The following is a 26,023-nucleotide window of genomic DNA, read 5'->3' on the forward strand; positions in this document are numbered from 1 at the left end:
ATCCAAGGCCAGGCTGGATGGGGCTTGGAGCAGCCTGGGATAGTGGAAGGTGTCCCTGCCCATGAGGGGAATGAGATGAGCTTTAATGTCCCCTCCACCCAGACCATTCTGGGAATCTGTGATTTAAAGAAAGGACTGAATAGTTAACTGGTAGCATGATTTTGGAAAGTTTCATGAAATTGGCTTTCCCATTTATGCCTTTTCTTCAGCATTTGTTGTATTTTAGGACCCAGAACCTCTGTTAGTTTCACAGGCTTGCAAGAAGTCAGAGATGATGTTTTACAGCAAACTTTCCTCCCAAGGCATTAATGAGCTTTAAAAATTCCACCCATCATTTTTTTTCTTCTTTTGCTCCTGGTCATCCTACAGTCAGGGAGATTAAATATTTTTTCTTGTGTTTCTTAGATTAATTTGAAATTCAGGTTTTCCAGCTCTATCACAGAGAAGCCCTTCTTACTTCAGCCTTGCTCTCTTGCTTGTCTTGTCCTTCTAAAAGACTGATGAAATTACTGAGTGATGTTGTTTGGCTGCTGTTCAGCTGAACTCAGGGACACAGGGAGAAAGTGCAAGTGTTCCCAAATGAAAGGAAGAGAAGGTACTTTAAAATTATACAAATAATCATCATTAGTTGTGTTTCCTGTCAGCTGCTGGATCCAAAGGCTTCTTTCCTCAGGAAGGTGAATGAAGAGTGGAAGAGTGAGGGACTCTGACAGTTCTAACAAGCCAGAATTAATCTAAAATTATTTTCTTCTCATCTTCAAGAAAATGAGGCCCAAAGAGAGGTGTTGCTGTTCTATAGAATATATCACAACATCCTAACTCCTCCCTGTTTGTCTGGAGAGAAATTCTCATCTGCAGTCTGAGAACTGTGGCTGAAAATCTGAGCTGGAGCTTCCATTTTCCTCACCTGCTGGTGAGCTTTGCACCCACAACCACAGTACATTGTAACAGTTGTAGATGTGCAGAATCAGAGGACTCCATACAGAGCCACTGTGCTGTAAGAGCAAAGCACAGACACATTTTTGCAAGCTGTGTGTCCTGGTTTGCTAAGTAGGCCGCGTTTAAAAATATTATTTTGCATATTTACAAAGGGCTAGTAGATATAAGCTAAAAAGCTCCAAATTCTGAAGGAAAGCAAGACTGACCACAATTGGAGTCTGGCCAAAGCCCTAAATGTCACGTTGCTCTCCTGAGTCTGTAACCATCTAACCTCTATGAATGCAGGGGCAGTACAACCTCACCAAGTCCATGGAGCTCTGCCCAACAGATCTGGCCCTTTGATTACATTCATTTTTTCACAATCACTGCAAAATTCAAGAACTACTCCATGCATTTGATAAGAGGCAGAGAAAAAAATCAGCATTCAAATGGTCAGAGCATCAATTCAGAGCTTTCCAGAGGGAAATCCAGCAAGACATGGGCTGGCCAAATCTTGGCTGTGCATGAGGTCACACCAGAAAGATTTGTGATGGAGTTTTCAATCCAGTCATTCTTAACATTTCCAGGTTCCTGTGGATATTCCTGTGAATTCCAGCCTGGTTTTTCAGCCAATGAGATGAAGGGCTTAAATTTACCTCATCCTGGGAATGTGGCACAGTAACAAGTTCAATGTTTGCCTCACACTACTTACAGCAGAGTACCAGGCTACTGCTAATAAGTGTTGGCACTGCTTTTCCTGTTTAGACTGTGCTAAATAGGAATTTGAAGATGCCTGGAGGGAAATGTGCTCCTCTGCCACGTTCCTGTTTTGGACAGGAGCAGGAGACCACCAAGAGAAGAGATGGGGGGCTGCACAAACAAGGTCTGTGACTCGATAGCTTGGCTGCTCACCTGACTGGTGCCTCTCTCCTCACACAAACCAGGCTCCATTCCAGTCCCAATTTGTGTTCCACTGCAAACTCTGCAATCACATAAAGCTGCAAAATAGGCTTCCAAATTCCAGTGTAGGCTTTAGAAATGATGATAAGGCTGTGGAGTTAATTTTTATTTACATAACATTTCAGGCAATTGACATAAACTTTTGTAAGTTGTATGGAGGAATGTCATGGTGGCTCAGAGGGCTGTATGGACACATGGACAATCCTCCAGACAGATTTAAGGACATCTGCTGCTACTTGCTCAGTCCAAGAGAAAAGCACAGCCTTCTCTCTCCATATTTTTACATGTGCTTGGCTTTCAAACATGTGACCAGTGCACACAGACCCGGTGTTTTGTCAAAGGGAAGAGAAAGGGACACATTCCACAGGGATTTCATGGACTGTATTCATTTCCAAACCAAGCCTATTTAATTAGGGTGAGAAGGAAAAGGGGCAGGAAGAATAAACAACATAGGCAATGGCAAAAAAAATTTACAATAAAGTATGTTCATTCCTTTAAGCAATGGCCACCAGGATCAACCACACTACACAAATACTCCAAGCCACAGCAGAAGGTGAAGAGGATATTAAAATAAGAATCAGCCACCCACTACCTTTGACAACAGACTTGAAAGAAGAACCAAAGGGGATCACACCTCACCCCTCTGGCTCAGAGAAGCAGGGCAGCAGCACAGCCTCCCTCTGGCACAGTGCTAAATGCTATAAGGCAGGAGTCAAAGTCCAATAAAACAGAATGCCCAACTGGGCTGATCCAGATGAGAGCTCTTCTGGGCCCTGTGTTAGTCTTGGCATCCTTGGTAATGCAACCAAAATGGAGAACTCTTCAATTCATGCTGAGCTCACAGCAGTACAGACTTATTTTAGCGTAAGCACCTGCCCTACAGACCAGGGAATCACTTCAAGAGGAGTAGGAAGACAATTCAGCAGGATTTGTTCAAGTTTATGAAAGCAGAAGAAAGGACAGATTTCCTACAGGGGGAAAAAAAAAGGACAGCATGTCTGTATGGGCTCTGGGATCCTGTCCCACTATGCAGCTCCGAGTTCTCTGCTGATGGCAGTCCCATGGGGAAGGAGGGAAGGAAGGAAGGGCAGCTCTGGTCTCCTACAGCTGGTGGAGGGTCTGTAAGAGCATGTGGCGAGCAAATGAACAGGAGTCAAGGGCACGGTTGGGTCTGTGGAAAGAAGGGAGAGAGAGATTTAAAGTACTGAATTCAAGAATGGCTTTATGTCTGCCTTTGACTAAGCAAATAAACACTGTTTCCAATGCATTGGATGTGTATGCCCCAAAACCTACAGATTTTGCCCTGTTACCTTTTCCAGTACCACTCCATCACTGCTGCCCAGATCACTGCTTCCCATTCAGAGCCTGCTGTGGAAAACTCTCTCCTGAGAGTCCAAGTCAGGAAGCCAATGGCCAAGAATCAGAACATTTATTTCCATAACTATAAACAATCTGCTACTGACTTTTATCTCTGCAGCCCAGTGTCTCATTCTGGGTACAATGATGGAGGTGGAAATCCCCTTCCCTCTCTTCTGGCAAAGGGTTTTTCCCATAAAGTTTCACTGTTTAGAGCCCCAAAACACAGGAGATTATCCTGTGAGCACTCCAATCTTTCCTCACCAAGTCATCTGCTAGCTATCCAATGATGACTTTGGTCTCAGGACTTTTAAAGTCTTTAAAAGAGGCAGCATAACCTCCTGTTACTCTTCCCTGATGTCAAGTAACACCTGACTGGCTTTGCTGGGTTGACGCCATTTAGGTTTTGCCTTTTTTTCTTTTCTATGATCTCTGTAATCTTCACACATGCGTTTGCAGCTCTGTGGTCTATTGTATTAGTGACCAGTTTTCCCAGTACTTTTTCATAGCCTTTCCTTAAGCAGAAAGACAAAACAAATTCCAGAGCTCCAAGCCTCAGGAGGTACAAGGCTCCATACTATCTTGGTTCTTCCTGGGAACCAAGATACATTTTCATGGACAAAGCACAGCCAGTGCTGAAGGGGGAGGCTCCAGAGAAGGGGCTTAACCTGGGGAAAATTGCATCACCACTTATCCTCCTAATTGGTGCTTCTTATCAAATATACTAGTTTTCTAAAACCTATAAAATGTACTCACCCCTGGGAGGGGGTGGACTTCTGTGGACATCTTCCCATAACTGCCTCTGGAGATCTTGAAATAAAGATCCCCTTTTATTTAAAGATCCCCTTTTATATTACCTCCTTACTGAAATTATCTCAAGTTTCATTTCCAGGTTGGGAAAAATGCAACAGGGTCACCTTTCAGGGTGCCTTACAAACAGCCCACAGAACATGCAGAGCATCACCCGAAAGGGCCCAGGACAGAGGTTGCAATAGCTAAGTCAGATTTACACAGAATAACCTGCTCCCTGAAATTAAACCATGGAAATACACTCACAGCAGGGTTAACATCAGGATAAATTTCTGTAATGTTTCCATTGCCCCCCAGTAATGTATATTTCTGTTTCTGCAGGCTAATTGCTGGCTCAGCATCACTGAAACTTTTACCAGTCTCAATCCATACATTAGGGAACTTACTCCAAAGAATTTTAATCCAATATTTTCCATTGTTCTGAGAATAGAAATCAATCATTTTACCTCTCTCCCACCTCACCTCAGCAAAATAACCTTTAACAATGCACAGCTGTGAAGGCTACTCAATTTGGGGAAAGGGGTGAGCTGAAATAAAGAGAGGAATTTCTAGGAAGGAGCAAGGAGTTCACCTCCAGGTGTAGAGCACAACCAAGAGCTGCAGAGGTTGTTTGGTACCTCACTCCATGGCTGCTGCTCTTTAACAGAAGCACATCCTGGAGAAGACAACCCTTTTTATTCCCCCCAAGGCCATTCACACTGAACACACAGTGTCACAGAATCACAGCTTGGAGCTGACCTTCAAAGTGCTGGAGATATATTTCAGCCCTCATCTCTGGAAGACCCAGCCCTGTTTGCAATGAGGGAGCTGGCTCCATCCAGGCAGCTGCCCATTTTTGGAACTAGAGAACCTGGACCACTGATGTTGATTGCAGACAAGATCCCTCAGCCCCCTCTCCTGACACTAAGCCTCCTCTAGCCATAAAATTCTCCTTATTTGCTGTGGAGTTACCTGCCAGCCCCTCTGTGCTACTGACTGTTGGAAGAGACCAGTGATGTGGTGCAATTCAACATCAAAGAGCAACATTAAAAAAAAATACCCCAAAAAACCAACCAAAACAAACCCATCACCTCCAGCACATCACAGGTGGGCAGGCAGACATCCACATACTTTCAGTATTTCCACTTAAAAAATTATGGAAAAGCACATGTGGATTCACAGCACCCTCTTGCGTCCAAAAAACCCAAATAAGGCTTGACAGCAAGCAGAGTAAGATGGATGCTGTTTACAGTCTGTATCCAAAATTCTGTAATTATTATGGAATAGAGAACACTGCCTACAACAACAAATTGTCACAAAAGGAAGGAGGTAAGTGCCTGTTCCAGAAGCCCCTTGCAGTGAAAGACAGCAGAGCTCTGGCCTAGGCAGCTACAACAACTTTACAGCTCTAAAAGCTCAGAGGAGCTAACTGCAAACCAAAAGGAGGAAAAAAAATAGAAAATACCACAAAAATGCATATTAGTTTTCTGCAAGTGAAGAAATTACAGGTTTGACAGAGCGGAATTGGATTTGTTGCAGAAACAGAGGCCAGATGAGTTCTGAACATTACTAGGTTAACGAGGCAGAGGTTTAATTTTAAGATTGCAATTTTATTCTGACTGAATTCCAACAAGAGACAAGGGATAGAGGTTAACTGAGAAGCTGTGTGTTGGTGTTGGCTGGGATAATTTTCTTCACAGGAGGGAGGGGCTGTGTTTTGGATTTGTGCTGGAAGCAGTGCTGCTAACACAGGGATGTTTCAGTTGCTGCTGAGCAGGGCTCACACAGCATCAAGGCACTTTGTTTCTCACCTCACCCCAGCAGCAAGTAAGCCAGGGGTGCACAAGAAGCCAGAGGGGACACAGCCAGGACAGCTGACCCCAGCTGTCCAAAGGGATAGTCCATAGCACATGGCATCATGCTCATCAGATAAAGCAGAAGGAAGAAGCTATGTTGGAGCTTTCCTGGAGATGGTGGAAGTGATAAATTAATTTCTTGTTGTGCTTTGCTTGCAGATGCAGCTTTTGCTTTACCTATTAACCCATCTTCACATCAAGGCCCAAGTTTTCTCACTTTCAGTCTTTCCCTGCTCTTTCCCAGCCCACTGGGCCGAGAGTAAATGGCTGTATGGGGCTCTGGTGGCAGCTGGGGTGAAACCACACCAGGCTGTTTTAACTGGACTGGGGGGTTCTTGAACTGTTTACATTTACCTAGGCACAGATTTAAGAGCTGTTGTCCTTGTTCCCTTAAGGGAAAGGCCTATGTTCATATAACAGAGATAGATTGCTTGTATCTAGTATGAACTTCATTATGCAGCACAGGACAAAAGCTTCCCTTTAAAATCACAGCTTACAGCAAGTTTGTAAAGCAGCAAACCTCAGCTCCAAGCATTTCATAGCACCAGGGCCAGTGAAGGCTTGGATTAGCACTGGCCCATACCACAGGAAGGCAGGAAGATCTGCCTCACTAAGGAAGGCTCTCAGCTCTCATTCAGCTTCTACAGAGCCTATGAACAGTCTGAATCTTCCCTCAAGAGACTCTCCCCTCTTGTTCTTGTAGTGAAATGCTGGCTCTGGCTTCAATAGGGTTGTTGTTGATGGATTCATAAAGACCAAAATTTTACTCTTTTTTTAATCAGCTACAGCTTAAAAACATTTTCTGAGAAAAGCCTACATACACGTGTCTCCCCTCTTCCGGTACATGTGCCTTTTCTGAACAAAATGTGTTAGGACACTTAGAATTAAGAGGCTACTCTGGGCCTTGCTACCTGACATAAACAATTAGGACAGTCAAATGCCCCAAACCAAAGTATTTCTCCTGTACTCTCAGCTTCCAGCAATTTAAATTCCATTTTGAGGGCTGGGGCTTGATGAATAAGCAAGAGCAAGGCATCAGTGTAGGAAAGAGCAGAAATTCAGTGATATGGCAAGTCCTGGTACTTCTTGCTTAAACCTAAAGTGACTGAGTTGGAGGAATACTTGTTCAGTTGGCAAAGCACATGGTCACTGGCAAGGCTGAGTGTCTTAACCTGATCAACACAAAGAGAGGAGGCAGCAGGCAAAGTGTTCCACAGGAAGAGCCTCCAGTTAGCATGTGCACATGTGTAAACAAGATGCTTTATTTTCCAAAACTGTCATTAATATGGTTTGTGTCCATATCAGTTTTGACAGCTTCAGCCACACCAATGCTTGGAAAAATTCTTTCCCCCCATCACAACTGGGCCAGCTTCCAAGCCTGGCAGGACCAAGACAGACCAGCAGTATCTGCATTCCTACTGTCCATGTTTCATACTGACCACAACTATCTGATGCCTCCACCTTTCACCAGCAAGGGATCCTCAGCAGCTGCTGCCAACCCTTTTACCATGAAATTCAGGAAGTTTAAGTCTCATTCTGGAACCTGCTCTCACCCTGCACAGCACATGGTCCATGCTGAGGCAGCCACCAAGCTCCAAACATTTCAGGCCTCTGCTGTTTTGCCTGGGTAACATTTTTGGACTGCTTCTCCTCTGACAGTTGAACAGTAGTATGCTATCCTATTGCAAATCTGTTTGGTGGGGTTTTCCCCCTAAATATCAATGCTGAAGGTGACACTGATTTAATTCAGTAGAGATATGGTTTCCATAACCATTTAAGACCTCAAAAAAGCTAAAGCTGGTGGGGGGGCAGGGGTTGGTTCTATACCTCTTGTGGAAGTAACAACGTTCAGTACAGGCAGTCAGTACAAGCAGCTTCTTCAGTACTTATGCTTCCCCATTCAGTTCTCAGAAAAATCACTAACTTTGTTGCTGTCACAGTAGGAAGTTCCATTTAAAAACAAATTCAGTCTTTGTGTTTTGCAGTTTTCATCTGCCAGTGTTCAGTGTCACACAGCATGACAACTCTGGCAGAGCTCTGCTGACCCTCTCAACTCTGAAGGAGGACTTGGAGGGCATAGTTAGATCCAGTGCATGCACAGTTCACTCATGCAGTGGCCAGAAACCCAGCAGGTTTCCTTAAGCTCAAAACAGCTCTTCTGTGAGAGGCATGAGCAATCCCTCCTTCAGAGCCACTTCCTTGCAAAGCCAACTTCCCACTTTTCCCTCCGAGTTGTTTTTTTTAACTCTGAATCTCACATACTGCAGTAAACAAGATAAAATAGAGGCCTATTAAACTGTTAATTCTCACTTGCAGAACAGACATTCAGTGGACATTCACAACAGCTTACATGTAGCTATTAACCCTCAAAGAGTTGCACAAGCTCCCACAGAGAAGACTGCATGGCAAATACAATACTCACTTTGTAACAAAAGCTGAGAGAACTGGGGCCAGGGATTTAGGGAAATAATCCTGCTGGACCATATGGTTCAAAGTCATAAGAATACCATAGAGACTTGGTACAGTTTTGATCTTCTCTTCACTCTGAGAAATGGACAAGAAATCAGACATCAGACAAAGGGGATTTGATTTAGCCACTGTAATTCACAGACAAGGAATTCTCTGCTGAATGAAGTGCTCCCACATCTCTCACTGCAGGAGAGAAAGCTGGTCACTAGATTAAGCACAAGACAAAGGTAGCCAATCCCATAGTCTCCCAGCACCTGAAATAATGCATCAAGAACATTCTAGTACTTATCAACTGACAGTAGTACTAATAGGGAAAGGGAAGTAGTGAAGCTGCAAGTGAAACAGCCAAATCTTCTCAGAGGCTCTGTGTCAGTGTTCTCCTGAGGAATTTCACGAGACTTCAGTCCATAAAGAATTCAGTTGCCCTAACAATTTTTATTGTATTACTCTGTAGCTCATTTTTATACCACCTCCAGCTCTTTGACAGGCTGCCAGAATGTAATGCAGTGTTCCCAGAACTGCTCTCACACTTATGTACAAGATAAGACAAGGCCAACAGTCACCCCCTTGCTTACATGAAGCATAAGTTATTCTTACTCCTAATGTGATGTTACCCTGCATGTCCCAACTCTTGCATTGTTTTCCTTTATTTCTCTACTGGCATTTCAACAAAACTCCTCACTCTGCAAACAGGGCCCAGACCTGTGTTCCTGCTCTACGACCTTGGAGCTCACACTATTAAGAATATCTCTTGCTCACATGTTTCCAGCTACACAGGACTGAAAATGGAGTCTGCCCCTTCTCCACAAGCAGGGGACTGGGGATGAATTAGGCACATCCAAGATGTGAATGAGCAGGCTGATCCTCCTGGGCTTTATCCTCAGTGCCACTTCCCAGCTCAAAAGAATCCTTCAGGAGCACAGGTTTGTGCTTTGTGCCTCATGCTTATTGCTATTTTCCATATGGGCAAGAGGTAGGTGGCAGTGCCCAAAACAGGCATTCTGCAGAACCAAATGCCATCTTGGGTTCCACTGACCTTTCTGAGAAGTGGGAAGCTCAGTACTGGTCCAGTATAGGGAGAGGCAAAACTGATTTTTAGGAAATGAAATCATATCCATGCATGTCAATGAGGGTCTGAATGCCAAGCTGGATAGTACCAGAAGGACATTCATAAACCTGCTTAATAGCAGGCTGCTGTAACAGATTATGGCTTTTCTGTAGTTTAGAATTGTCTTAGTCCAAGTTTATATTCCCAGCTTCCAGGCCTTAAGGCAGTGAGAAACGCTTACCCTTGTAGCTCAAGCAGGCAAAGGTGTTTAAGCCTTTGCAGAGAGAACCACTCCACAGTCACCTCACTGAAAATAAAGCCACTAATTCTATGAAAATCACAGGCTTCCTACTGACCCTCCATGTTCTCACAATCAGTTTATTCCTTGCAACTAATTACTTAACACCAGCATTTGGCAAAGAGTCTCCAAAGCATGAAGTTGAATGCCACTGATCTGGCATGAGAGATGATACACATTTGTGAGACATGCTCTCAAGAAATGCCCTAAAGGACCCCAATAACTACTAACACTGACATGGCTTTTATAGACACCACAGTCCAGCAGCTGCATTACTGCCCTACCTGAGCCTCCCTACCTTCAGGGAAGGACTGAAAATGCAGAGCACATTAAGCAGGAGTTGTACAAAAAACAAGACACATCCTTCATCCTAATGCAACCTTGCAGGTCCAGCAGAAACTGCAAATTGCAGACTTCCATTGTCCCTGGGCATCAGGCATGCACAGGCACCCAGCTGCTTCCATGGCAACATAATTACCCAAAATCCTGCCAGTCTGGCCTTCAACAGCCTAAACAGACCATGAATTAACTCTTTCCTGCTTCCTCACCTTCAGCAGTCCCATGTGGACCAAGAGGTTTGAGATGAATGCATCTGAATTAAATGTGGCAGAACTGAAGGCTTTTTTCATCAAGGCATCTGAAGAGATAAGCACATTGGTATAATCAACACAAAAAAAGGACAATAATGGATTTTAGGATTAAAATAGATCATACAGAAACTCAGCTGTTTAATCAGTTTTGTGATACAGTATCTGTTAAGATTTCATTTGTCTCTACAGCTATAAGCTCTGAAACATTAAGACAGATAAAATACCTTAAGTATAAAGAAAAATCAAAATGTAAAACATCCAGCAAAACACACAAAGCTCACATGAGAATTCCCATACTGCCAAGCTTCACATGCAATACCCCCAGTCCTATACACCACCAGCTGCTCTGCTCAGTGCATTTGAGCATGCTGTGGTGTACACATACATACATATAATCATATATGTACATATATGTTTACATGTATGTATGTGTATACCACATACATATACATATATGTATGTACACATACATACATATAAACATGCATACAAACACGAGCAGATGAGCTAGAGCTCATCAAGAGGTAGAGTCTTGCCTTCTTAAAGGCCAGCAACAATTCACCTTTCATTTGAAACCACAAACAATGAGAGAACACAACAAGAAAGTTTGTTCAGCTGTTTTCTGGGGTCCCTCAGGACCAATACTATGCCACAAACAATGGGCAAACCAGTGCTTTAATCTCTCATGCATACAAGGTGGCAAGGCAACCCATTTTTGACGTCTGACAATTCTGTTTTCTTAGAATGGGCAGAATTCACTGGAGTGGCTGTAGAACAGTGCCAGACATTAACCAGGGCCCTCACTGTCAGCAGATGACTGCTTTTATGGAAAGAAAGGAATTGCCAGGTTCTACCTTTCCTGAAAAAGCAGGAATAAATATGTAAACAAACCAACTTGAGACAACACTAGTATCCTTTGCTCCATTTTTTACTGGAGACCACTCATAACAGGCATGAGCCAAGGTGCAGTAACTCAGTGAGGTGCCACCTGACTATTTTTCACTGATTCAATTCATAATCAACTGCAGAGAGCTATTGTGTTACTGTTTGTAAAACAGTTTCACCACATCTGTGAATTCCAAACTAGGGAAATGCACAGTACACCACTTTAAGTGGTCTTCAAAATAACTGATCAAATTCTTTTGCACAGTGACTATAGGTAGCTCATGTGTGGGAGAATTGAACTCCTGGGAGATTGGAAAAAAATGAAAGGCAGTGGCCAGATACCCAGGATTGTTTGGAAATTCCTATTTCCAAACAAAACCATGAAGGGATATACTAGTAGTCCACAGACTAATCAGACCTAGCCCAAACTACTACTCCAATACAGTGTGAGAAATGGTCCTTTCTTTGAAGACTGGTTTCTGTGTCTTGCCCCATGTTGGAAATCTCTGCTTCCTGAAGAAATTAAAGATACGAGACATCAACTAAGAGGTCTCTCTTTACAATCTCATAATACTACACTAGGGAGGCACTTCCTGCAAAACACTTTTTAAATAAACAGCCTTGTAAAGGTAACTGGCCTTAAAACACAGAACTACTGGCTGTGGACAGCCCAGCATCAAGAAGATGCAGTAAGGGCAGCACTGGGCCACTACAATAGAGACAGGCTTTGGCACCACAAAATCTGCCAGGTTCAGAATGAATCTTCCACTCTACACAACAGCAGGGCACTTGGAACAGCTTGGAACTTTGTTATCTGCCAGGGACAAAAAGGCCCAATGGCCTGGCTCACAGGGGCCTTGCCCACCTTGCAGTGGTGCCTATGGCACTGAACCAGCTCACAGCACAAAGTGAAGAAAGGCCCAATCACCTGTTGTTTCATGCACTGCTGTTTTCACTGGGGCCTCATCTTTGAAGACTGAGGATATCCTTAGGAGGGTTGTAACTACTTTCTCTACATCAGATGTATCTGTCTGAAAGATGAAAAAAATAGGCATCAGTTAGCTGCTAGACAGCTACACAACATGAGACTCTGCTAGGGCTGTGGAAAGAATTGCTCTTCAGCTGACTGACATCAGCTTTGCCTTGGCCACATCACAAGGCACAAGCAACACAAACACAATTATTTTATGTAGAAGCTCTGATGCCAGTTTAAGCATTATCTGCATCATCTGCTTCCATTAGGTTCTTTGGGATCACTGGAGAAAAGATGCAAATCTAGGTCAAGTTATCCTCTCTGGCAATTAAACAATTTTGAGAGAAAAATCAAGCCCAGAGAAGCACCAGCTCACCCACCTGCTGAGCTATCAGCACAGAGCACTTTGGTCCTAGTCGCAGCAGCTTCTCTGGTGATGGGAAAGCAAGGAACGTGGCAACATCCACAGGAGGAGATGGCACTGGAGTTGAAGCCTGAAACAGGTGGAATACATCTCAAGTTTATTCCTGGAAGTAAATAAATGGGTTCAGCAAAAGCAGATGGGACAGCTCAGGGCACAGCTATACCAGGCCAGAACCTGTTCTGTTTGGAAACAGCCTGAGGCTGACCTAAGCCCAGAGCTGCAGTGGCCAGGATGTGCCAGCATGAGGGCACAGCACTGCATGTACGAGGTCCCCACCACTTCCTGAACATGGAAGACTTGTTACACCACTACTCAGCCCTTCCCTCCATGCAGGGGTACAACAGGCCCACTTTAACAAAACACACTTTTCAACTGATCCACTTTATTTCCTGAATGTTGTCTCCCTGGTGCAATAGTGCCAGCCTGTGAAATGTGACTGCCTGTCAGCACTTCAAGTTCAGACTCCACAGTCTCATTTCCTCCTTTACTCTTCTCCAGCCGATGAAACCAAAATCCACCTGGCAGTAAGCTTACCTGTGAATCAATTATCTTCTTAGGAGTCAGTGACTCCTGCTCTTCTGCTCCTCTCTCCTTCAGCTGTTGCTGTTCCTCCTCCTCTTCCTCCTCCTCATCTTCATCTTCCTCCTCCTCATCATCCTCCTCCCCTTCATCATCACTAAGGTTAGAATGTTATACATTCCATTAATTACACACCTGGAATTCCTGTACACTGGAACTCAAAACTGTTCAAGAAAAAAAGAGCAGCCTCTCCTCAAAGTCCCACTGCAAGAAGCACATGCCACCTACAAGACACCAAGAGGACACTCAGACATCAGTCACCCAGCTGAGAACAGCAAGAAAAGATCAAATACAATCAATTACTTATGCTGAGGTAAGTCTATCAATGAAAACAAAACAAGTTTAAGACACATCCTTGGCTGTGCTCCACACTCAGATCAACATCCACCACCAATGAGTTCTTATTTTAAATTGGATAAGTCAATGAAAGTGTTGATGAAAATTGTGAGAAAACTTGTGATTTAAACTCTGGTACCATGCCTACCTCAAAGATCCCAGCACTGATGCCATATTGAAGCCTTCAAGGATCTCATGGAGCTGCTCACACACCTCTTCTCCCAGACAGTTACCTAGATTGACAGAGGAAAGGGAGTGGACTTGACAGATACACACAAGTTTGTTCTTGAGGACTTAGCTGTATATTCTTGTCTAGCTCTTGTTTCTGAAATCAGTTACATGCCATTTCTGCACAACACCTTAGAGGCAGCAACACAAACTGCACTTATCAGACAGAATCAAATGATGGTTAAACAAATTTCAGCAGCATTGCACAATGGTTGGAGCTGAAAATCCCCTAATGCTTCAGAGTTTGAGAGACTTGCTGTTATTTCTCTAAACAACTCTTGTTCTTAGTGATTCTAAAACAAGGGCAACACAGCACAGCACAAGTGAAATGCAGTGATCCAAGTTATGAAAACCAAAAGCCAACAAAGGCAAAGTTCTCACACTCTTCTGCATAGCTGCACAAAAGGTTTTTGTTTACAAGTATGAAGTATCTGAGATAGAACTGAATAATTCAGAATTTCACTGAAAACAGGTATAGGTATCAGCCTAATCTCTCCACCTCATCAGGTGTACCAAAAATGCTTACCAATTAACTGAGTTCATGGATTAAGAAAACTTTCAAGATCTAACCATTTCCTGTCCCAAGGTGATGCAAGTTCAGCTACTGAGTACTGTTTTTTATATGCTGACAATTGCAAGAATAGAATACGTGGTTCTGTCAACATTCTTCCTAGTGGTTTCTGATTGGAATCAAACTACACATACTTGGATCTAGCAAACCTACATACCATTGAGATCCAACTTCTCCAACTCTGTCTTATCTTCAATAGCTTCAGCAACAGTCAGAGCAGCATCTCGCTTGATCTCACAGAAAGACAAATTCAGCTCCTAAAAACACAAAAAACCATTTTGTCTGCAGAATTCCTATTAAAATTTATCATATCCATAAATTTAATGTCCTCACAAGTGTCCTGGAAAGATCCACTTGAAGAGGCTCCCAGCAAAAAAGAAGTGCTATTAATTGAAAATAAAGCCTGACATACTCCTACCTCATATACTTAAAAGGAGAATTTTGAAACATTCTGGTGGCTAAGAGCAGCACTATTAAAGGTGGCAATTCTAAAATACCTACAAATCACTGCACACCTAAAAGGTGCAGACATTTCAGTCCTTAGCAGTCAGCTGACTGAAGATCTTCACTTATCAAGGGTCTCAAGAGCACTCCAAAACTCCCACTCTGGTAAGTCTAACAGAAGAAGGGCAGCTACTGTACTGAGCATATTGCACATTTCTTTTGACACCTCAGTTGCATGTTAAGGCCTTCAAATAAAAAGCCATGAGTGGTACTACTTCTGACAGAGCCAGCCAGCAGAGAAACCATGTGGACTAGTAAGAGTAAAGGAATTCAACAGCCAGACACCATCCCCCACCATTCCATGTTGTGCTCAATCAATCCCTTCCTGAGAAGGGATTGAATATTAACAGGAGAAGGGAAGCAGTCCTTGAACAGAATGAATCAGCTGCAATTGCTTCATGCTACTTTCCCTTAACCATTTCTGCTCTGGAAAAAATGACTTAACTGTTGATGAACTGTCTGTTCATCTCAATACCCCATTACTTAAGTTTGCTTGGGAGATTCAGACAAGTTCCAGTAGAACCAGTAGAACACCAAGCAAGGGATCACAAACCACAAAGAACCTGCTTCTTTCTGTACCAGTTTCATACACACAAATAGGTATTACATTAATTTTTGTCTTTGCAAGATTCAGAAATCACATGTTCAGCATCTGTCTCAGGGTAATTATGACTCATGGCAGGTGTTTCTAAAGATCCTAGTTTGCTTATGTTATCAATTCTGACTTCAGCCTCTCCAGAATGTTGTCAGATTCAAGTCCTGTGCAAATACTGACGTAGGAGGCTGTTGTATCACTAAAAAAAAAAATACTAGAACACTTGATTGATGCTTCAACAAAGAAAAGGCAGTAACTGTATGAGCTATGAAATATGAAATGCTGAAAAGACAAGCTGCTCATGAAGTCCCCTTCATGTCAGTCCCCACTCTTGAAGCTCTGGGAAGTTCTAATAGCAGGTACTGCCATGATCAGATTTCTTGAGTAGCACTTGCTGAGCTGAGCGAGGAGCAGCAAAAAGATTAAACAAAGACTAAAGAGATCACTGGTTCACCTCCACATAGCACAGCCCTCACTGGATGGTGGGATGCCACTGACCCACAGCACAGCCTCTTGGTTTCAGCTGTGAGCACAGAGCCTGCATGGGACTGAATCCTATCCTAAAGTAATCAGTAGCAGTAGGAGAACGAACAGAGAAACGTGAAATGGAAAACTTGGCATTTCTGCAAAGAGCTGAAGAGCAAGCAGACAATACCTTTAATTTATGAAGCCCTTCTTTAACAGCATCAGCAATGGCAACAGCACCCTTGGAACGCACCAGGCAGTCCCCGAAGTTGATCACCTCAATCTGACGGAGCGCCTTCAGAGTCTGCAGAGCAAGACAGCACAGATATGGAAGCGGACATGCAAGTAAGTGAACACCCTATTCCTTCTGGAATGTCATCTTTCCTACTGCAACAGGACATGGTTGCACTAACCCAAAGGTGCTCATGCCAACCAGACTTGAGACAAAACCCAAAACAACTTCTTAAAACAACTCACATCTGCCATGGCCACAGCTCCTTTCTCCGTGAAGGTGTTGTCATTCAAGTTTATAACCTTCAGCAGTGGGTTGATAGCAAAGGCCTGTGCCAGTGCTGTTATGCCAGGATGGTTGATTCCATTCTGTGGCATATGAACCTCTTCTAGAGTCCCAATGATCTGTGAAAGGATGTAGACAACAAGACAAAGCTTTTAGAGAGCAGTCAGCTTCAATTCAACCTCAGCTCAAGAGCATGCTGCTCTACTCTTAGATTTACTTAAAACTGTTTTGAGTTTCAAAACTCCATTGGTTTTTCTACAGTGAATTATCTACCAGCAATTCTATCATGAATGTAAGTGAAATCACAGACACATGGCAAGTGCCAGATAAATACAAAGCCCTGATTCAAAGAGACACAAGCATCATTGTCCTATGTGCCTACTCTAAATAACTTATAACAAGAGTTCTTCACAAGTGGTTCAAGAACACTGAAATAGACCATACAACATCACTTTAATTTTCTAATTAAAATCTACATTTTGCCCTGACCTGAGAAGCAAACATGTAAGAAACCCAGTACAAATATTGTTTATGGACTAAACAGCATGTCACATAACACAGTAATTAATCCCACTTTGGTAGTGCCATTCAATCTTGATTCTCCATGAATCATGTTGTTATACAACTGTAGTATTTAAAAAGTCTTATTTTTACCATGATTACTGAATAATCAAAATGACGTCTAGGCAGTTCTTTACAAAAAAAGTCAACCTGTAACCTGTGATACCATTGTCAATATAACTGACAATATGCATTGTAATGCAGAAGTCACTTCTAGCAAAAACTGAAGTATGAAGAGGGAATTAGGTGGCCCCAATCACAGTGAATCATTTTCCTCCCACAAGAGTGCAAGTGGGCCAGTGACAGCAGGAGAAAGCCAGGCAACACTTCAAGCTCTGACCAGATGATCCTAGCAAAAACACCAGGCTGCTTTTGCCAGAGGACTGAGCAAAGCAGCACTCATGAGAACAAGCTGGGATACCCACCCCAGTGCCAGTCACCAACCATTAGCGCAGACAGAGGAAAAGGAACAGGACTATTAAATTACTCAGGAGATGACTATTTCTCCCTCAGGTAACTACTTTACACAGCAACTAGCTATGTGTTTGGAAATTCAGGTCACAAAAACACTCAGTCAGCAACTCTAATTCCACTTGTTGAAGACTCCAGTTCCAGCAGCAAGAAACATGGTGACTTTAGTGACCAGACCAGCAGCTCCTGCCTCCTAGCTGAGGCACACTCTCTGTGCATCACCTTTAATACCAGCACTGAATCATACCTTGCTCAAATTTGCTGCCAAAGCAGCTTTGGCTTGATACTCACCCCGAAGGCTTCAGCCAGGGCAGTGGCACCATCATTCTCCAGACGATTTCTGCCAGCCACAAATACTTTTAAAGCAAGAGGCTTGCCCTGGGCACTTGATTTCCTGTGACACTCTTTCAGAGCAGCTGCCAATATCTAAAGATAAAACAAGCAGCTTATACTCCCCCAGCATATCACTCTACAGGAATCCTACTCGGTTTCATAGATCCACCTCTTGAGAAACACTTTGGGCATCACTGACAGGTACCTGTTTCTACAACAGGTATACAATAAAACTCTCTACCTGCAAAACTTGCACATTGGTCTCAGGAAAGAATTGATAATTTTGCAACACTAAAACATACTGAGCCATCAAGAACATTTTGCTTCTAATCAGGCAAGCTTATATGGGTAGGAAGTTGACCGTGAGCTACCAATACACACTTGAAGCAAAGGAATTCTACTGGGCTGCCCTGGGCAAAAGCACTCACAGAAGTAGAGATCCTTCTCTGCTTAGCCCTGTGAAACGCATCAAGCACGGTGTCCAGGCTCCTACATGGATTTACTGGGGCAAGTCCAGCAAAGGGTGCCAAAGACAACTGAAGAACTGGAGAATTTTACTCACTAGGATAATACTGACCCCTGAGATTAAGGCTGGAAAGAAAATGCTGTGGGGGACATATTATCCATGTGTAAAAATAGCCAGAACAACAAGATAAGGAGAGAAGGTGGTACAAAGAAGGCAGAGTCAGACAGAACTGCACACAAAGTGCAGAGAAAACACCACTTTAACACACAAACTCCCTTTTTTAACTGTGAGGGTTGTTCAACACTGGGCTAGGCAACTCACAGAGCTTGTGAAGTCTCCATATTCAAAACCTGACTAGAGCAAGCTTGAAGAACCCGGTGTACTTGTAGCTGCCTTAAGCAGGGGAGTTGGCCATCACCAAAGATTGCTTCCAACTTCATTCCCAAGAGGAGATAAGCCTTACCTTGCCACCACCAATGCCCATGCCACAGTTATTGAGCTTGAGTTCCTGCAGGGTGTAGCATGCAGGGCTCTTCAGCAGGGCCTCAAAGCCCCGCACACCGTCAGGCCCAAAGGCATTGTCACTCAGGTCCAGCTCCACCAGCTGGGCTCCAGCAGCTATGAGTGCATCCCCCAAAGAGATCTGTGAGGAAACAGATGGCCGTGGGAGGGAGGGAATGGATTAACTTTTAGTGACAGCATCACTGCAGTGGCTAGGTATGACAGTGATGCTGCAAAAAAAAAATTCCACTTTGAAGACATTCTGCAAAGCTGCATGGGGAAATAAAAGTCTACTACTAAATCCAGAGAGGAAGTTGCACAAATTATGCTAAAGATAACCCTCAAGACTCTATCCCATCCCTTTAAGTCAAATACTCTTCAAAGTGAATTTCCTGTTCTACACTGCTGAAAGAAATACTGTTTTCATCAATGTTGAGCTATGTTCTGGCTTCACAGAACTTGAGGAGATGAGGAGCTCTGTAATGGTCTTAGAAGACACAGCCACATGATTTACTTAGAAGGCTTAGCTCTCACTTTATCTGTTGGGTCATGAAGATGGTATTTCCCAGTGAAAAGCTCCTTCACCAGCATGGACTCACATTTAACCTTTAATGAACTCCTCTCCATCTCACACAGGAAGAGTAGAAGAGAACCACTCACCTATTCTGAGACATTTAGCACTAACAGCACAGAGAAGGATCAGCTCTGTGCCAAAATACAGACTCTCACAAAAAGCATGACAGGTGAGAAAAGAGGTGATATTAGTTAGAAGTCTCAGATCTAGTTTTTACTTACCAAAGCAGGAGGGATCTCAGACCTTAGCCTGCCTGTGAACATGTCACTCCAATGACACCTCTAAAATAAGAAGCATACAGATAAAACCCACTAAAATATTTAGGTCAACTCAGCTGTAATAAACATTTACACACACAAGATGCTTTACATCACCGGAGACAGCTTAATGCTGTCTCCCTTCCCTTAGGTTGTCATTTGATTGTACTAAAGAGCTGCAGGAACCAATGTTACAATCACTTCACTTGCAAGGACAAAGTAACTGAAATTCACACTATAAACATTATACAGGAACTCTTGTTTGTGTTCAAGCTGAAATTATTTTCCGCTGAGAAAACTGCCACTGAAAAAACCAACAGGAAACAGAAGAATACATTAGCAATGCAAATTTTACTAAGGTATGAAGCACAACAATCTGAACTTACTTGAAAAGCCACATTTGGGTGATTAATACATATCAATGTCTCATAGCACTCTCCTTCAGGGGACAGTGTAGTGCCTCTAGCAGCACAGCATCCCCTTAACATTAGGCTAGAGCAACAGTAGGAAAACATAGCTTGTGCAAAGATGACCCTCCTGTTGCATTTCCTCCATTATTTCCTCTCTATTCAGACATTCTCTGAAGACTCACTCTCCAGAAGATTTGACTCAGTTTTTCAGAGAGCTTCATTTGAACTTAGTCTTTTGCTACCATGGCTTTGTTTACAGATGCTGCCTTCAATAAAGACCCTTCATCACACAGCTTCCCAGCTTTAAGATTGGAAGCATTCTAACAGGAAGTTAGGAATGCAGAAGGTATTCCTATTATCCCAAAGTCTCCAAGTAATGCTGTATTTTCTTAAGATTGCCCTTCCTTCTGGAAGAGCTACCAAGCAAGCTTCAGAGGTAACTCAAGGAAGGTTTCTGCAGGAAGAGCCCAGACAGGCCTTCCGTATTTCCACATTATTTCTTCCCCTTGACTACCCTCTACTTAAGAATCTCACCTTGAGCTCACTTTTCTTCTCCAAGGCCTTGGCAATAACCTTTGCTGCCTCCACTCCCACTGTGTTGCCTTCCAGGCGCAAGGCTTCCAGGCCATCAAACTCCTCAATTTGCTTGATCACATCTTCAGCTGCAAGAAGCAGATAATCTAGTTGGTCTTTTAACCATTGTCTTGGTTACCACAGTAACCCTCTGAGATCCAGTAAAACTTGCTCAATCTCTAGCAAAAACAGCTAGAACAAAATCTGAAACAGCAATGGGAGGAGAGCTGAAGTGTCAGCTCACCAGAAAGGACACTCTCCATTCCCTATCCTGCCTTCTCATAATTCTACTGTCCTATTATATTCTATGTTTTATTCTGATAGCCATCCTCCTATTTGCAAAAGTAAGTTTCTTTACTTCCCAAATAAAATTCTTCTGCCATTCAGCACATGCATTAAAAGCTAGAGTGAATGTCCTTGTAGAAGTGCAGAGACTAAGTCAAAAGCTGATGAGCATTGGTGTCACACCAACAGGAAAAAGTTCCCACTGACTGGCAGAAGTAATGTCAGTTTAGCAAATGTATCAGGGTGGAACAATTTAGCTCTCCAGTGATCCTATGCAAGGCAAAGAAGCAAGTTGCAATCTCTCCTGCCAATGGGCACTTGCTATTGTTCCCAAGCTCCAAGGCCTTTCCCCATAGTTCAGCGCCTTTGAGCTGCTAAACCAATCTAGAAAAAAGCTCCACCTTTGGCATTAGCAAAAGAAAAAAAAAGGCTATACAGTATATATATATATATACTACATATATATAATTTGCTATATACTATAGCAAATAACCTCTCTGAAAAACACGCTGTTTTTCTTGCATGGCAGAAATGTTATCTAATACATTTAAGTATCTGGAGAAAATGTATTAGCAGCCACTGTAAGACTTATTGTGAAACACACATACAGCAACAGGACAAAAAGAAAGTGAACTATTGCAGCAAGCTAACACATCAGCTCATTGCTCTGAGCACCTCTTGCTCCAAGAGCTGTGATACACTCATTTACTGTTCTCAAAAGGAGCACTGACTTCTAATGCCCAGTAACTGTCAAAAGCACTTAGAGAGAACACCAAGAATACAACACCTGCAAACCAGGCACCCAAACCCCAGCTACAGCACTGCCAGGCACCAGGTGAAAGCAGGGTACCGGAAGGGGAGGAAACATCCCTAGCAGGAGCAGCTGTAGCTGACAGACCAGATCCCCCCCATCAGAGATATGTTATGACAACTTGTCCATGCAGGATTAGCAGAAAGTTTAGCACGAGATTTGACAACCTCAGGGAGATGCTTTCAAAACACAAGGGTATCTTCTCTTACCATCTTCAGCTGTGTTGAGTTTAAGGCTCTGGCCTTTGAAGCTCAACTGTCCACCACCCACACTTGTTTTGGCAAGTGACTCAGCAAGTTTAGTGATGTCTTCTGATGCCATTTTCCCAAAAGTTAAGAACTGTCAATTAAAAGAAACGGTCATCATAAAACCTCTCAAACTACAATACATAATCTTTACAAATAACCATATTTATTTGAACACTCATGTGGTTTTTGTTACTCAGATATCTAATTGAGTTTTCAATGTCATTACTACTTTTCCCCAGAGCTCAATTAAGACAGCTAAGCTAGATTAATATTCCAAAGCCAGCCAGTCAGGTGGTGCTGACTCTTCCAACACTGACAATATACTTCATAAATAAACAGTAGGTAAAACTAGGGATTAAGGCCACATTAAGACATTATTCTTTGTGCAAGATTAACAATTACAATGCAATATTCCTCTCATTTCAACCTCCATCCTATAATTATATGTGCTGCATGCTTCCCCTGCTCTCTCATTCTAGCAAGCTGGAATGAACACAGTTGCTGTTCCTTTTCAGTGATATTCCCAGAAGTGCCCTTGTCAGCACAGTTCCAGAACCACCGCATTGCTGAAAACACTGTGTGTGCTGCATGCAAAACTCTCTCAGCTTCCTGGGTGCTCTTTCCTTTCAGATGTTCCACACAAATTGAGCACACATTAAACAGGATGATCTTACAATAAATTAGTGAACATCTAGCCTTGAGACAAGTTTGAAGCCAGCCATGCCTGGTAGCATCTGCATAGCATTATTTAATGAATATTAATCACTGTCTGAAGGAACTGGCCTGCATCCATTGAGCAGGATAAACAGAGTGCATTTCTTATCCCACTGCCTCTGTTGGGATAAAAGGCTACACACAACTAATGCTTAGAAACCACACATTTAGACTTTTGATGTCAGAAGGGATGAAGTTCTATTCCTCCAACACAAAATTGGTTCCCTTCCACTCCTGTCTGATTAGAAGTCACTCCACACTCTTGCAGCTGTTTGAGGCCAACAGTGCTGGTTTTAAAATATCCCCTGTACAAAACCTCTGTATTTTCCTCCACATACTTTCCTCCTGATACCCATTTGTAAAGCCTCCAGCTTCCCCAGAGTATGACTTCTCTTCAGAGGTCTTTAATTTTAATACCCCTTTTGGAAACAAAGGGCGAAAATCTCCAAGGCTGAAGAACATAATTTTTCTAGGATTACTATCCTCTCAAGTAGGTGCTGCCACTAGAAGGAAACCTGATACCTAGTGAGGCTACCTGGACCAGAGGCTAGACAGTGTTAAAGGAATAAAGCAAGTATTTATTAAAAGGCCTTCAAAGGATACACCTTGGGCAGTCCAAGAGCCCGGCCGTGGCTCCACCCAAGAGGGACACCCGGTCACAAGTTTTCCCACTTATACTGTAAGTTTTGGTCCATTTACATATTGGGGTTAATTGTCCAATTACAGCTTATGAAGTTCCATCCTCCCAGATTGCTCTCCTCAATTTGCTGCTGTTTACACTTTTTGGGCCTGAAGCTGCAAGTGTCCTTGGTTCTGGGGCTGGAAAAGGATTGCTTTGTCTAACTGCTCTGTGAAGACAACTTGCTAACACTTTATATGAAGCTCAAAGTTACACACTTAAGGCAGTACAGAATCTAGAAAATATGAAAGCTAAAACTTAAGGCATCAAACCCATGTAACTGACTCCATTCCTACCAGACCACCCATATACAAAACCCACGGACATTCCCAGCCTCTGCCAACCTAACACTGAGAAGGAAGAAAAAGAGGACAGCCTCCAAACCATAAAGGTTTTTTACCAGACAGGAACAGAAGTTAATATCTGCAGAAGTTAGTCTGTCCACCTAGTTCAAATATAAACTTTACTCTTAAAAATCAGTTCCATTCTACTATGATCATCTTCCTTACAGATGTTCACACCCTCCCAGCTTCTCTTTCCCTTGAATCTCCTTTATCGTTCTTCACCTTACACACAGACAACCTCCTAATCTCAACATACAAATCCAGCATCACATCCCAGAGCATGTTTTATCGCACATGTCAGCCACACCCCACTGTCCACCTACCAGAGGTCTCTTCACTGTTAAGTCTTCCACAGAGAAAGCTTCTGGGGGGAAGAAAAAAAGGAAGAGTTAATCTGTTTGGCAAACACAACCGAGATCTGAAAACGCCTAAAGACAGGCTTCCTTTTCACTTAGGGTTTGTACGAAACTTTACGCTTCCTGATGATCAAAAAAATTAGTTCAATACTTTAATTATAACACTTCGTCGACCTCAACAGCCAACACACCGGCTACCAGCAGCTCACCCAGCCACGGGGCGCTGGCGGAGCGGGGTGACAGCCGAGGTCCCCGCCCCGCCAGCCTCGCAGCGCCGCCGGCCCCAGGGGTGCCGAAGGCTCCTCTCCTCCTCTCTTCCCCCGCGGGAGGGGAGCAGCAGAGCGCCGGCCGCACGCTCCCGCCCCACGCACCGGGGCAAAGCACGGCCGGAACGCCGGATCGCCCTTCTCGCCCGCGCGGGGAGCGCGGAGCGGGAGTCGCGGCCGGACACGCGCGACGCGAACCCACGGGCGGGGACCCCCGCCTGCGCCTGGGAGCGCCCCACGCAGGCGGGGCCGAGGAGCGCGTCAGCCCGCGGGATAATCTCCGCTCACGCACGGCCCCTCCCCGGCCGCTAACGGCAGCGGCCGCCGCCGCTCCCCTGCCCTCACCTGCTCGGGGGTTCCGCCGCCGGGGAAGGCGCGGGAGCCTCACGCCGCCGCGCCGGGGCCGCTGGGTGAGGGGCGGGCGGGGGAGGCGGAGGATTTGAACGCCGGCAGTTCTGCTCCCCGCTCCGGGATTGGCTGCTGCCTCGTGACGTCACGGGACGCACTCCAGCGCCGCGCCGCAGCCGATGTCGCCACGCCGGGCGTGGGCGGGGCTGCGGGGGCGCGCGCGGCGACGGCCGCGGGGCACGCCGGGAGCTGTAGTCCTGCCCCCGGGCGCGGCTGGGGCCTGGGCGGGCTGTGCGGGGCCGGGCCGCGCTCACAACCCGCGTTCGCGGAAGGGTCGCTGGGAGAGCTCCCGCAAGGCGGCAGGAGGGACATGAGCACCTTCTGATGTGAAACCTCGCCTAGATAATGTCCCTGGGGTCTCCTGTTCATGCTCGCATGTTACTGAGACCGTTCTGCTGAAGAACACATTTCACAGAATCACAGAATCTGTTATCTTGGAAAAGATCTCTGAGATCATCAAGTCCAACCTGTGACCAAACAATGCTTTATCAAATAGATAATGACACTAAGTGCCACATCCAGTCTTAAACACCTCCATGGACGGTGACAACACCACCTCCCTGGACAGCCTGTCCTGATACTCAATCACCCTTTCTGTGACTGAATTCTTCCTAATGGCCAACCTAAACCTCCTCTGGCACAGCATATGACTATGTCCTCTCATCTGTCGCTTTCACCCTCGAGTGCAAAGTCATTCCTGCTTCAGAATGGGAAAAAGCCTTGGTTTGCGTGCACGTTGTGCAGGACATTTTCTTCCTGAGTATAGAAACAAAAGTACATGGGACGAGGCAGGGTGAGCTGTGCACAGACCTGCCTGCTACTGCAGTGGGTTTGCACAGCACCTCTGTCCCTTCTCTGCAACCTGCAACCTACAGGCACCAATGTAAGTGGCATTTCAGGCGGCAGATACCTGGAGAGATTGCTGTTGAGGAGGGCCAGAGGTAGGATTTATTCTGCTGTTTAGTCCCAAAACATTGTAAGAGGCATTTTTCAGTCTCTTACAAATTTCCCAACGGTGGTTTTAATAAGCAACAGCAAATGCTTATATGGACCCAAGAAAAGAATGTCAGTAGTTGATGGCGCTGGGTGACCAGCCTCATAAATAGTAAGACAAGTTTCTTTTGCAACTGAAGAAAATTAAGAACCACTTAGACACTAGACTATGTATGTTAGAAGCATAAAGTTGCCAGAATACATACAGCTGATGAGGAACTAAATGAGTGTGATCTCGAGAAGGAGCTTGAACCTGGAGAATATAAACAAGAAGTTTGGCACTGGATATTACTTCTTCCCAATTTTTAGTAAAACAGGATCTTATCAAATACATTGGATTCCCCTCCCTGTCATTCTCCCAAATACTGGTTTTGCCAGAGGGGCAGGAATAAAGGCATTGACTCTAGGTGCA

The 26,023-nt window shown here is 44.2% G+C and overlaps 1 protein-coding gene across 2 annotated transcripts; it reads right to left on the minus strand.

Annotated features, from left to right (window-relative positions):
- Positions 1-1,963: 1,963 nt before the first annotated feature.
- RANGAP1 (Ran GTPase activating protein 1) lies at positions 1,964-24,652 on the minus strand. Of its 2 annotated transcripts, none has more exons than XM_058022744.1 (17): positions 24,556-24,652; positions 23,912-23,952; positions 21,813-21,942; positions 20,469-20,596; positions 19,489-19,548; positions 18,656-18,835; positions 17,685-17,819; positions 16,322-16,480; positions 16,035-16,148; positions 14,438-14,537; positions 13,630-13,714; positions 13,101-13,242; positions 12,523-12,636; positions 12,098-12,200; positions 10,243-10,331; positions 8,302-8,423; positions 1,964-3,049 (listed from the first exon to the last, which is right to left on the minus strand). In XM_058022744.1, exons 3-17 carry the CDS (start codon positions 21,922-21,924, stop codon positions 2,980-2,982), a joined length of 1,713 nt encoding a protein of 570 aa, XP_057878727.1. In that variant the 5' UTR covers positions 21,925-21,942; positions 23,912-23,952; positions 24,556-24,652; the 3' UTR covers positions 1,964-2,979. The 2 variants fall into 2 exon arrangements, with proteins under 2 accessions (XP_057878727.1, XP_057878728.1); XM_058022745.1 differs by having other exon boundaries at positions 23,912-23,949; positions 24,556-24,609.
- Between the last annotated feature and the right edge of the window lie 1,371 nt (positions 24,653-26,023).

This window comes from Melospiza georgiana, chromosome 4 (assembly GCF_028018845.1).
Source record: "Melospiza georgiana isolate bMelGeo1 chromosome 4, bMelGeo1.pri, whole genome shotgun sequence".
NCBI classification, from domain to species: Eukaryota; Metazoa; Chordata; class Aves; order Passeriformes; family Passerellidae; genus Melospiza; species Melospiza georgiana.